This window comes from Eptesicus fuscus, chromosome 6 (genome assembly GCF_027574615.1).
Source record: "Eptesicus fuscus isolate TK198812 chromosome 6, DD_ASM_mEF_20220401, whole genome shotgun sequence".
Taxonomy (NCBI): domain Eukaryota; kingdom Metazoa; phylum Chordata; class Mammalia; order Chiroptera; family Vespertilionidae; genus Eptesicus; species Eptesicus fuscus.
Window position 1 is genome coordinate 106,636,012 of NC_072478.1, and position 12,262 is coordinate 106,648,273.

The 12,262-nt window shown below is 69.7% G+C and overlaps 1 protein-coding gene across 1 annotated transcript in view; it reads right to left on the bottom strand.

Annotated features, from left to right (window-relative positions):
- Positions 1-12,262, bottom strand: part of SDK1 (sidekick cell adhesion molecule 1) — a 190,626-nt gene that overhangs the window by 17,854 nt on the left and 160,510 nt on the right. Inside the window, exons 30-34 of the mRNA XM_054716758.1 lie at positions 8,984-9,119; positions 7,441-7,500; positions 5,613-5,714; positions 1,775-1,890; positions 142-328 (exon numbers count right to left, since the gene is read on the bottom strand). Coding sequence (XP_054572733.1) covers positions 142-328; positions 1,775-1,890; positions 5,613-5,714; positions 7,441-7,500; positions 8,984-9,119 — 601 coding nt within the window. The remainder of the gene's footprint in view (positions 1-141; positions 329-1,774; positions 1,891-5,612; positions 5,715-7,440; positions 7,501-8,983; positions 9,120-12,262) is intronic.

Below are 12,262 nucleotides of genomic sequence, written 5' to 3' on the forward strand. Positions count from 1 at the left end.
GCCCTAGTGCTGCCTGCTGCCCCGGGCACCGTGTCCGTGCCTGGGACGGGCAGGGCAGGGCAGAGCTGTGCGACAGACGCGGGCTGCTCTCACGAGGGCGCCCAGCAGAGGCGGAAGCAAACGCACGGCCGCCGCTCCTACCCGCCTGGTGGGTGCGCCCCGGCCGGGGCTCGCTCCTGGGCCCGTCTCCGGCGGCGTTGAAGGCGGAGATGCTGACCAGGTAGCGGGAGTGGCTGGTCAGGTTCTTCAGCTTCACCGCGGTCTCCGGCAGGAAGAGCACCTTCACCTTCTCCGTGGCGTTCCGGCTGCCCGCCTCCCAGTAGTAGATCTGCAGAGAGAGCCGGGGTGGCAGGCGGCCTGGGCGGGGCCCCTTCCAGCGGTGGGAGATGAGCCGCGAGCGGGGCCGCGTGCACCCCTGCGTGCAGCTGTGCTGAGTGGGAGGGCGGAGGGCACCCTCTCCTGCAGAATCGGGGGCAAGAAGACAGAACACGGACAAGAACGGAGGAGAGGACACAGCCCACAGCCCACACTTCTCCTGGGCGCCACCCCCCTCGCCGAGTGCCCGTGGGCGAGCACGATGCCCAGGATGGAGGTTTGCAGAGGTCGCCACAGCGGCTTCCCTCGACGGCTGGCCAGACACCACTGCCGCACGGCCTGCAGGCGGGCAGCGCCGACTGCCGCCCACCGCCCACCGCCCCCACCGCCCCCACCGCCCGGCGTCTGCGCTCTGGCCTGCGGGGAGACTCTCGGCTGGGACAGGCTCCCCAACGAGATCAGATCCAAGCCCCTGTCTTCAGTTGAGGAAACTAGAAACCTTGTTTGGGACACGCATGGCGCCCTGACTCCCAGCTCCCGGGGACTCCCCATTCGCTCGTGCGTCACCGGACCGGCCTGCACGAGGAGGCACTGACTTCATGAAGCGCCTACAGACTCCGTTCTAAAAGGACGTCTCACTGGCTCAATAGCCGTCAGGGCGGTGAGCCCACAGAACCCGGTGACGGGTCAGCCCAGGCCGGGGACCATCCTGGAGCGGGACGGGGCACAGGGAGGGGCACCCTGGCTGCAGGCGGCTTCAGGGCTGATGGCCTCCGCTCTCCATGCAGAGCCGGACGGAGCGAGGCGCTTCCTGCCCCGGGGAACCCAGCTCTTCTGGGTCCCGCCTGCTGCCTTCCTGCTATCCCGTCTCGGGGATCTTTAGCCAACATGGAACCATAACACTAGTGTAGTGGTTCTCAAAGTGGGGTGCCTAGGAACCACACCCGGGGGAACTGTTAGGATGCAAATTCTCGGGCCCCACCTGGACCTGTTAATCAGGAGGCTCATGCACCACCCACTGGGCCCGGGCAGAGCTGGGATGGAGCCTGGTCTCAGATTCTGCCTGATTGTCAGCAAAGCCCCTGGAGACTCCCCAAGTGTGTGTGTGGGTGTGTGTGTGGGAGAGGGGGAGGGGAGCAGAGGGGGGAGGGGCAAGCCCCTGACCAGGCCTGGCCACAAACTGGCCAGAAGCAAGGCTGGGGCGGCCCGCTCCCGGCGCTCAGGATGGCCACGGCTCTGCGGGCCGACGGTGGCTGTGTCCGCCACGGGAGCCAGGGAACAAGCAGGGCGAGGGGGGCCGCGTGGGCGGGCCGGGGTTCCATCCGGGGACTCGGCCGCGGGGCCCACAGCGGCCTGAGGGGGGCCGCGTGGGCGGGCCGGGGTTCCATCCGGGGACTCGGCCGCGGGGCCCACAGCGGCCTGCGGGGGGGGGGGGGGGCCCACCGGAGCAGAGCCTTGCCTTGTAGCCCTGGACGTTCCCGTTCTGGCTCTCGGGCGGCGGCGGGTCCCACGTGACCTCCAGCTGGCTGGCCGTGAGCGGGTTCACCTGGATGTTCTGCGGGGCCATGGCCGGCGCTGGGGAGACAGGACAGGGGGCCTGAGAGACGCGGCCCGGCCTCCACTTCCACGCCGTGAGCACCGCCAGCCCTGCCTGGGTCACTTTCAAACGCGTTAGTAAAACGGGGAGCTGCTCAGACACCGCTGAGCCGGAGGCGCAGAGGGTCTGACAGAGGCCTGTCCATGACAGCTGTGACGCGGAGTGGGACGTGCGGGGCTGAGGGGGCGGGGAGGTCCCGGGGGAGCGTGGGGGGAACGAAGTGCCTACTCCCACACGTGTCCGGGGCCCAGGCTCTGAGTGGCGTCTCCTGACCGGGTCTGCCCGGCTCCTCCACACGCTCCTCCACGAGGTCCTGTGACTTCCACTTCTGAGGACCCGGCCTCGCTCCTGCCCCTCCGCCCCCCAGGGGAGACCTGGCTGCCGTGCTGGGACCAGCGGGGCTGCACCGCGTGTTAGGGGACATCACGGCCAGCACCCCCACCCCGAGCGGCTGTCGGGAAGCTGGGGTGACATCTCCCCACACCGGGTACTCGGCAGGACACCTGCCTCTGGGACCCCCTCTGCTCTCCCGTCCTGGCACCCCCTCTCCTCCCCCGTCCTGGCACCCCCTCTGCTCTCCCATCCTGGCACCCCCTCTCCTCCCCCGTCCTGGCACCCCCTCTCCTCCCCCGTCCTGGCACCCCCTCTGCTCTCCCATCCTGGCACCCACGGTGACACCTGCCGGAACCCACGTGTCCCGGGGTGCTAGGACCCCTCACCGCCTGCAGCTCGGCCTGGGGCCCAGGAGCGCGGCCTGCGGACTCCGGTTTGAGGCCGAACATGGAAGCCGCAGGCAGTGGCTCTGGGGGAGACAGCCCAGCGCACCGGCGCCCGAGCCTTCTCGGGGAGAAGGACCTTCCCGAGCCGCCCTCCCCTCGGCCCCTCCGCGTGGGATGAAATAGTAATTAACGCCCGCGCGGCCTGACACCACATTTGTTTTGCTCTAACTGCGGCGGCGCCCGCCTGATGGAAATGTTAATAGCCCACCAGGTTGTTGCGGCAGATGCTCGGGCTCATTATCAGAAATTCTTATTTACCGCTCCATTAAACAGCGAGCCGCACAAAAACAATTCAATCACAACTAACTGGGGGCTGCCGCAGCCACATTAATAACCCCAAACATAAATACACTTAATGTCTCCTGCATGTTTGCCATCGGCAACTCTATCGCAGAATTACTGTCGCGCAATTAAAATGTGAGGCGACACTGAGCGCGGCCATTACCTGCTTGTGGGCGAGGCCCCCCACCCCGAGGCTTCCTTCCAGAGGCGCCTGGAGGCGCGGGGGGAGGCCCGCCGTGCACTGTCCACAGGGAGCTGCCGGGGGTCCCGGAGGCAGGGCCCGCGTCCCTCACCGCGGTCGGTGGACACGTGCTGGACGAGGCCCTTGGTCCCTCCCGGGCGGCGGGGCCCCAGGCACCACGTCCCCAAGCCGAGGACCCCGATGTGCCCACCAGCTCCCTGTAGCACCGGCTGCTGGGCCAGGAAACAGGGCAGGTGACGGACCTCTCTGAGTTGACAGCAGGGAGGAGGGGGCGGGTGTGAGCTCAGAGCAAGGCCTGGGGTCTGGGACTTCCTGTCTGGCTCCTGAGGGGGCGGGTCCCCAGGCCCACGGGAGACGGACTGCCAGGAAGGCGCTGCTGGGTGGGACCCGCATCCGGTCCGCTGCCCGATGGCGAGGCCGAGTCACCGGCCCAGCCTGGCGTTTGGTGTCAGAACACTGGGGGAGGGGCCCTGAGAAGGGGTGTGGGGTTCTATAGCCCTTGGAGGGTAGGGATCCCCCCATTTTACAGATGAGAAAACAGAGGCCCAAGGACCGCCCCGGCCCACTCCCCCATGGAGCACGTCCCCCTCTACTCGTCCCGAAGGCCGGAGGGGCTGCCCCGTCCCTGCAGGGAGGTGACCTTGCTCCTGGGCCCCGACAGAGAAACGCCTGTCCCAGGCCAGCGACCCCTGCCAGGCTGGGCGCTCTGCGGGAGGGCCGCGAGGCAGGAGGGGCTGGCCCGGAGGCCGGACCCTCGGGGCGTCTGTCACGCACATGCACGAGGGGTGACCTCGGCCGCAGGGGCTCTGGCTGCCCTGAGAGCCCGCCCTGCGCAGACCCGGTGCCGCACACCCCCGGGGGTCGTCTCAGTCCCCACGTGGGCACCTCAGGGGTGACGGCGGTCCATGGAGAACGCTAAGGGGTGAGCCAGACCGACCTTGTGCTTCTCCCCTGGAGCAAGAGGCTTCCCCGTGAGGCCACGCCCACCCCGCCCCCAACACAGCCTGCCTCCCCGGTGCCCCCGGAGCTGGCCCTCCCTCTGCCTGTAACCCCGTAACTCTGGGGGCCCCGCAAAGCCACCCAGCACACCCGGGCCGGACTCCACCGCCGATGTGTCACCCAGACCCCGGGAGATCGCTGCTCCCACACGAGCGGGGCCGTGGGCTCAGGCGGCTCCGCGCTGGGCTGGCTCCGGCACTGCCTGGCTGCACCAGCGCTGGTGGGGCCAGACCTGCCGGGGGGCATCTGGGCTCCCTGCCTGGCAGGTCCCTCTCGGCCCCACAGAGGGAGCGATTTGGGTTTGGACTGGAGTCCACGCCTCTGAGCCTGGCCGAGGCCCAGAGGAGGAGCAGGCGGTGTGTGAGGCGCCCACTGTGTCCGCCCCGATGCTCAGGTGGGCGGACGGGCCTGCTAACACCCGGCTAGCACCCGGGCCCCCGGTCTTCAGCAGGACCCAGCGACAGACGCCCTGCGCCCGAACTCCGCCTAATTCACCGGCCCGAGCAGCACCCCTGCCAGACAGGGCTCGGTAGGAGCCCTCAGTCCCACCTGCTGGGAGAGAGGGGCGCCCTGCCTGTCCCGGCCCCGCCTGCGGCCCCCTGGTGCCCGGAGCCCCCGCTGCGCCCTGCCTGTCCTCACGGGGCTCTGACAGCAAAGGCATCGGCCCGTGGCCCCTGCCCAGGACAAGGGGCGCCATGGACCCAGAGGGGACAGACGCACGGACAGACCTCTTATGGGATGGGTGCCCGGAGCTCTGCCCGAGGGAGGGTCAGACGAGCTTCCTGAGGAGGAGCCGTGGGCTGTGTCCCGGGTGCGAGGCCCGGCAGGGAGGAGGGGCTGCAGCCGTGCTCCGGGCTCGGGTGAAGGCTGCACCCTCGGTGCTGTTGTGATTTTAGGGACACTCTCCAAATTGCAAAGGCCACTTAATGCGTCTGCCAGGTGGCCTCGCTGCCCTGACCCCTCCTCCCGGCCCGGCCTCTGTCCCGGCGGGAATCCAGGCATTCCTCCGGAAGTGTCACCCCTGACCCTGCACTCCGCAGCCTGAGCGAAATCCATGCAGCTGTCAGCGGGGAGGAGCCGGCACAGCCCTCCGGCCCGAGGGCGGGGCCCCGTTACTGAGGCCACACTGGGCGCAACTGGGTGCCCACGGCAAGACACCCCACGGCGCGCTAGCTCTGCAGAAGGGTGGCCCTTGGAGCGCGCTCAAGGGGGTAGGAACTGGCCCCGTGGCTGTCTGAGCCCCGAGAAGGGCTGTCACCAGGCGTCAGGCTGAACCGGGCACGGGCATCCCTGTCGAGCCCTGACCCGCACGCCTCCCGCCGCCTCCCCCCACCCGCAACATGATCTCCTCTCCAACAACGGGGACACTGCTTGGCCTCTGAGAGCGCCGGGCCCTGCCACTCGCCGTGGCCGGGGTGTGGGGGGGACGCGGGCTTACCGGCCTCGCCGACGAAGACCTCCACGGGCGCGGTGGCCGGGCTCTCCCCGATGACGTTGTAGGCCGTCAGGCTCACCTCGTAGCGCCGGTACTTCTTCAGCTCTGCAGGGCGGGCGGGTCAGCGCCAGGGACCTCCTCCCTTTCGGACGGCCCGCCCGCACCAGCCTGAGGGGCAGGGAGCCGGGGCCGGGGGCCTGTGGCCCAGCTGTCCTTAAAGCCCAGGGACAGGGAGACAGGCGGGGACAGGGAGACAGCCGGGGACAGGGAGACAGCCGGGGACAGGGGGACAGAGGGGGACAGAGGGGGACAGGGGGACAGAGGGGGACAGCTGGGGACAGGGAGACAGAGGGGGACAGGGAGACAGCCGGGGACAGGGAGACAGAGGGGGACAGAGGGGGACAGGGAGACAGGGGGACAGGGAGGCAGCCGGGGTCAGGGAGACAGAGGGGGGGGACAGGGGGACAGGGAGACAGGGAGGCAGCCGGGGACAAGGAGGCAGCCGGGAGACAGGGAGACAGGCGGGGACAGGGAGACAGGGAGACAGCCGGGGACAGGGAGACAGGGGGGGACAGGGGGACAGGGAGACAGCCGGGGACAGGGGGCCTCTGGCCCAGCTCTCCTCAAAGCAGCACAGGGGAGTCGGCCCCTGGCATCTACATACAGAAGCAGGAGACCACAGTCCCGTGTCCTCGATGACCGTGACCTCAGGACAAAGGTGTGTGAGGCCACGTGCACAGAACTGCACAGGGCGGTGGCCAGCACAGCGACGGGCAGATCTGCTGACCTGACCCAGCCACCCTAGGTTCTCCCAGGGTCGTCTTGCCCCTGGAGCTGGCCCTCCTGAGGTCCCGTGTGCATGTCTGGTCCCTGGGGGAGGTGTGAATGGGGACACGCCAGGCCTGCCATCACCTCCCCGTGGGCTACAGGCTCAGCAGAGGTTCGGTGAGTGGGACACCGCGTCTCCACTGTCGCCCTGCGGCCTTGCCGGCCCGGCCTCGCCATCCTCAGCGTGGCTGGAGTACGTGGCCCTGCAGAGCCCACGAGTGGCACCCGGGACCACACGGCCTGGCCTGTTAGTCCCAACCCGGGCTCACGTGGCTCCACGTCCCAGAAGGAGGAGGGGCTGTCAGGAGTCCACGAGACACACCGGGTGGCCGTGGACAAGCGGCGTGGGCTGGCCCCCTCGGCCTTCAGAACCGCCGCTGAGAAGTGGGAGTGAGAGCCGGCCAGGAGCCCCCACTGGAGCCCCGCCTGCAGGTGGGGTGCACCTGACTCTCTGGCTGCTGGGAGGTCACGGGGTCGGGGCAGAGGCGGATGCGGGCGGAGGAGCGAGGGAGGTGAAGGAGCAGACGGCTGGGTAAGGCGACGTGTAAAGAAAACGGCAAATGGACCTAGCTCAGTGGTCGGCAAACCGCGACTCGCGAGCCACATGCGGCTCTTTGGCCCCTTGAGTGTGGCTCGGCATTAGAACCACTTCTTCAAAATAGACTCGCCCAGGCGGAAAGCCGACTTCTGCGCATGGGCCACGAAGTTTCAATCGCACTGTACGTGCGCGCCCGCATGTGGAAGAGCCACACTCAAGGGGCCAAAGAGCTGCATGTGGCTCGCGAGCCACGGTTTGCCAACCACGGGCCTAGCTGGGCTGTAGTCCCCCTCCCCAGCCTGTTTCTAGAAGGCTCCTTGCTGCCTGTGGGGTGTGTGTGTGTGTGTGTGTGTGTGTGTGTGTGGCATGTTGAGGGGGTGCTGTAATGAGAGCCACGGCCCCCGCTGCCTCTCCCTCGGCCCCCGCCCAGGTTGTGGCGGCTCCTCCGGAGGCGCAGGCACTCACGTGTCAGCTCGTACGTGGTCCGCGTGGAGCTGCTGTTCACGGTCTGGAAGCTGCTGGGGGCTGTGCGGGAGCAGGCAGCGCGGTGAGCGTGCGGGGAGCTCAGGAGCCCGCCGAGGCGCCCTGCCCCGCACCGCCCGCCCTGGGGCGGCCGCTGTTCTCAGGAAGCGCCGGGCTCCCGTGGAGACGGTGGGCCCCGCGCCCCCAGTGAGAGGCCAAACTGGCACGGGGCGCGCGGAGTGACCGGGACCAGCCTCCCCGCAGGGACGGCGCCGACGCCCCGTGGCAGGCGCCTGCGCTCAGTCAGAGCCCGTCTGAAGGGCCGACAAAGCAGCGGGAAGGGCACGGGGGCGGGAGGGGCATGGGGGGCGGGTTTGCTGACCCCTCGTCCTGGGCCCTTTGGTTTCATTGTGTGGATCTTGCTACGGGGTCGGGAGGTGCCGGCAGTTGTCTGGCCGTCAGGAGGGCAGGGGGGTGGGTGGGGGGGGGGTGATCGAGGGAAGGGGCCGAGCCCTCTCCTGCCCTCAGCACCGGTGCAGGCTGAGACCAGAAGTGGGGGCGGTGGGGTGAGCGCAGGCCGGCCTCTGCCGGCACCTGGGAGCCTCAGGAAAGGGCAGCACAGGCCGGGGAGCCCTGCGGCGTGAGGGATGTGACCGTGCGAGGACCTGCGGCCACTCGCCGTCCCAGCACAAGAGTCAGGGGCCAGCAGCGCATGGGGGACACGCGTGGGGGACGCCAGGGGAGGAGGCCCACTACCTCCTGAGCGAGGGGTGAGCAGCCCCAGACGTTCCGCCAGGGACCCTGGGGGGGGCCTGCACGGTGACGGCGGTGGGGTCGCTCCACTGGGGGCACTGCCGTCTGGGACCTGGCTGCCCCTCCCTCGAAGCAGTCCTGTCGCTCAGGTCTCCCCACCTGTGGCCTCTGGCACCCGCTCTGCTCATGACCGGCTGCCCGCCCCCTAGCCCCTCCCCTCCCCTCCCCTCCCCTCCTCTCCTCTCCCCCCCTCCCCTTCCCTCCCCTCCCCTCCCCTCCCCTCCCCTCCCCTCCCCCCTCTCCCACTTGGTGCTGCGGCTGCGTCAGTCACCTTTCCCTTCACATCCATCCTGGTGAGGTCCTTCCACCCCGACAGCCTGCCGCCAGGGCTCCTCCTCTACCCGCCCCTCCAACCCCCCAGGTGGAGGCCCCAAAGCTCGGAGTTTACTGCTCCTACCACCTGGCTGTGCACCCTGGGCTGCGGCAGACACCCACCCCCTCCCCAGCGCCCACGCCCGCCCACCAGGCCCCCACGGCCCGCCCACCACGCCCCCACGGCCCGCCCACCAGGCCCCCACGGGCTTCCCACCACGCCCCACGGCCCGCCCACCAGGCCCCCACGGCCCGCCCACCCCGCCCCCACGGCCCGCCCACCAGGCCCCCACGGGCTTCCCACCACGCCCCCACGGTGCACCCAATACGCCCCCACAGGATGCCCAGGGTTACCAGGCAGCTCCCAGCCTGGCGGCTGGCATGGCACCTGCACCTGTGCGGGAGGGGAGGGCGGGCTCACCTGTGAGCTCGCTCCGTAAGGCCGAGGGGGTTTTGAGCGCCGCGGCCTCGGGCCCGGCGGCCACCTCGGGCTCCAGCTCCCGGTAGTAGATGCGGTAGCCCTGCAGGAGGCCGTTCAGGCTCTCGTCACTCGGGGGCTGCAAAGACAGGGCCCGTGTCCGCCTGGGGAGGTGACCTCGCGCCGAGGGCCTTCAGCGCCTCCCGGGGGACGCCTCTCGGTCGGCACGGGGAGCCCGGTTGTTTACACGGGAAAAGGGCAGGTGTCGCGTGGACGGGGGGACACGGTACTCCAGGTCCGGGCCAGGCGGGGGCGTCTCCCGAGCCCAGGCTTCCCAGGGCCGTGGGGACGCGGCGTCTCGTCCACGGCCGCTGCCCTGAGGCCAGCCTACGGGACTGCAGCCCCGGCCTCAGACGGCGAGGAGCTGCCCGCTCCCGGCGAACCCAGAACCTTCAGGGGACCGTGGCCGTGGCCTGTTCCCGCAGGGTCCACGGGCCGGCCCCACCCTGTCCTCGGTCCCTGGCCCCCAGGCTGCGGCAGCCTCACCCGAAACGCATGGCTTGTGGACGGGAGATGGCAGCAACCTGGAGACCTGGGCTCAGGGGAAGCCGGACCACCCAGGCACAGCCCCGCCACCACCACAGCTTCCGGCCCGGCTGTCCTGCGGCCGCTGTGGCCCGGGGCCTGAGCAGGAAGCTGGCCCAGGCCGGGCTGACGGACACCCGCGGGCTGCAGACAGGAGGGCAGTACTCTTGGGGAGGGAGGGGGAGGCGGCGTTGGGGGAGGAGGACCAGTCACCGAAAATGTCAAGTAAGCAGGCAATTGGGAGTTTGGAGAAAATAAAAATGTCCTCACTCGGGACCCGATGTGGTTCTGCAAGCGCAGAAGACACCCCACCCCCACCCGTGTCCCACCTCCTGGGCCTGAGGATGGGGGGGAGGGAGGCTGCCAGTGCTGGGCTCACAGACACCGCAGCCCAGGGGCCAGCACGCGGGAGGGTGGTGTGGAGAGGCACGGCTGGCCTGGCCCGGCAGCACCCACTGGCACCAAGCTCACTGCGGACTAAAGCGGGGACCCCGCTCCCCCAGCAGCAGATCCAGGCCTGGCGCAGGGCGGGGCGCGCAGCCCAGAGGGCCTGGTCCAGGGGGGAGAAGCACAGGCCCTCCTCACCCCGCCTCACCCCGGAGATCCCGGGCCTGCACCTGCGCGGACTCGGGACTGCCCTGTCTACTCCGGAGTTTGGAATAACCTGCCTGCCATGCGTGCAAGAGCAGCCAGACCTGGGCGTCCTGGGAGGTGTCACCCGGCGGCTCCATGGCGCACATGGAGAGTTCTAGAAGGGATGGGCTGAGCTCAGGCTCTGGACGAAGTGCTGGCTGCGCACTGTGGGCGCCGGCTGGCTGCTCGCCCTCCCGGCCCGACCCGCATCCGCAACAGACTGTCCAGGACTCTGAACGGAAGGTTCCTTCCGCAGGACAGACCTGCCCTCCAGCCCTGACCGGCCACGCCTGGCGCTCCTGCTCCGCTCTGAGGCCAGGCAGGTGGGGTGGTGCCCTCGGCGCCATGGGAGTGAGCTGGCTTGCCCGAGTCCGAGGTGACCCAGCCTCTGTGAGTTCCACCCTGGCCTGGCCATCTGCACGGGCGGCTGCTCAGTGGGAACTGGGAGGCCTTCCCGAGCGTCTGCCCTCTGCCTGCGGCTGGAAATGCCGCGGGCGGCCTCCGGCGCCGGACCATTTTGCCCGTTTTCCAGGCCTGTGAGAAGGCAGAGGCCCCGGTGCAGGGTGCCCGGTCACCACTCAGCACGGCAGCAGGGAGGCGGGAGCTGGGGGGGCCAGAGGCCAGGTGCGTCCTGGAGGTAGCAGGCTGGGTGCAGGGCCGGGCCTGGGGCCTGGCTAGGGAGGTTGGCACCACGCCTGGGCCTCCTGGGCAGTCGAGGCAGAGCTGGGACTCAGCCCACATCTTCCCAGGGCTGCCGCTCCCCGGAGCACAGAACCGCGGCCCTTGATGCCCATGCGACCGAGTCCTGTGGGTTCAGGGGACACAGGGCTGCCACGCCCCGACCCTGCTGGCCCCTCCCTGCCTCTCACCTGGGGGCGGTCCCTTCGTCCAGCAGACAGGGCAGGGGACACCCCTCCCCTCGGCCTAGGGTCACTGCCCCTTCCGCTGTCCACCACGCACGCCACGTCCGGCAGAGCTCAACTCCGCCTCACTCCATCCGGCTGCTCAGCGCCTACACCGAGCTGGTCTCCGGCCCTGGCCCCATGGCAGAGCGAGTGGCGAGAAAGGGATCAACCACGAGGCATGTCCTCCCGCTGCCCCGTCCCCGTGGGCAGCCGCCCGCCCGCTCAGAGGCGCCTGTACGACACCGAGTCCGTCCTCGGCGTCCATCTGCACGAGGCGGTCTCTGCTCAAGGTGCCTTCTTGCTAGAACAGCCTCCAAGTCCACGTGGGGAAGTCGGCGGGAGGGGAGGGACTACACTTGAGTGACAGGCTGCCCGCCCACTGGGAGTTTCGGGACAGCCGGCTGCAGCGCTGTGCTGGGCGTCCGCGCCAGGCGAGTGCCCCCAGTGCGCACACGCCTCCGGTGGGGGGACTCGCGCAGGTCCCAGATTTCCGACCCCGCGGGACCCCAGGAAGGTGGCCTCGCCTGTCCCCCAGCAAGACCCCAACCGGACCCGCGATGGAGCCGCCGCTTAAATGGTGGGACGCCTGGAAACCATAGGCGGTGGCTGCGCTTTTAAACCGGTGACCGTCAGCGACAGGCTTGCAGGTGACATTTCACGGGAACGCCGAGCTCTCGTTAGACGCGCTCTGTCCGGCCTGCCGGGCTCTGTAAACTGCCCCTAATCCCCGTGGGCCAGCTGCCTGGCAGTTGACAGCAGCATTTCCTGGCCGCCTCCTGCGGGGCTTCCTGTGATGAGTGTCCCGCTGGGCGCGGAGGGGACAGCTGCCGGCACGGTCGCCAAGTTCCGCTGGTGCAGCCGCCGCACTTCACGGAGCTGTCTCAGCTCAACGGGCGGGCGGAGCCCCAGTGTGGGGAGCAGCACGCTGAGCCCCCCTGCCCCCTCCGTGCGGAGGCGATGCCTGCACAGCCCTGAGCCGGCCTGTACAGGAAGGGCTCACCTCGCCCCTCCCGCCTGCAGCCCCCTCCTGGCCGCGGGGGCGTCCCTGGCTGCCGAGGCCCTGCTGTGAGCACCACTGGCCTGGCCCGACCAGCCGCAGCCCTGCTCCGACGGACACCCCACGGCGCCCGCGCTGGCCCGGCCCCAGGGCCCGGAAGAC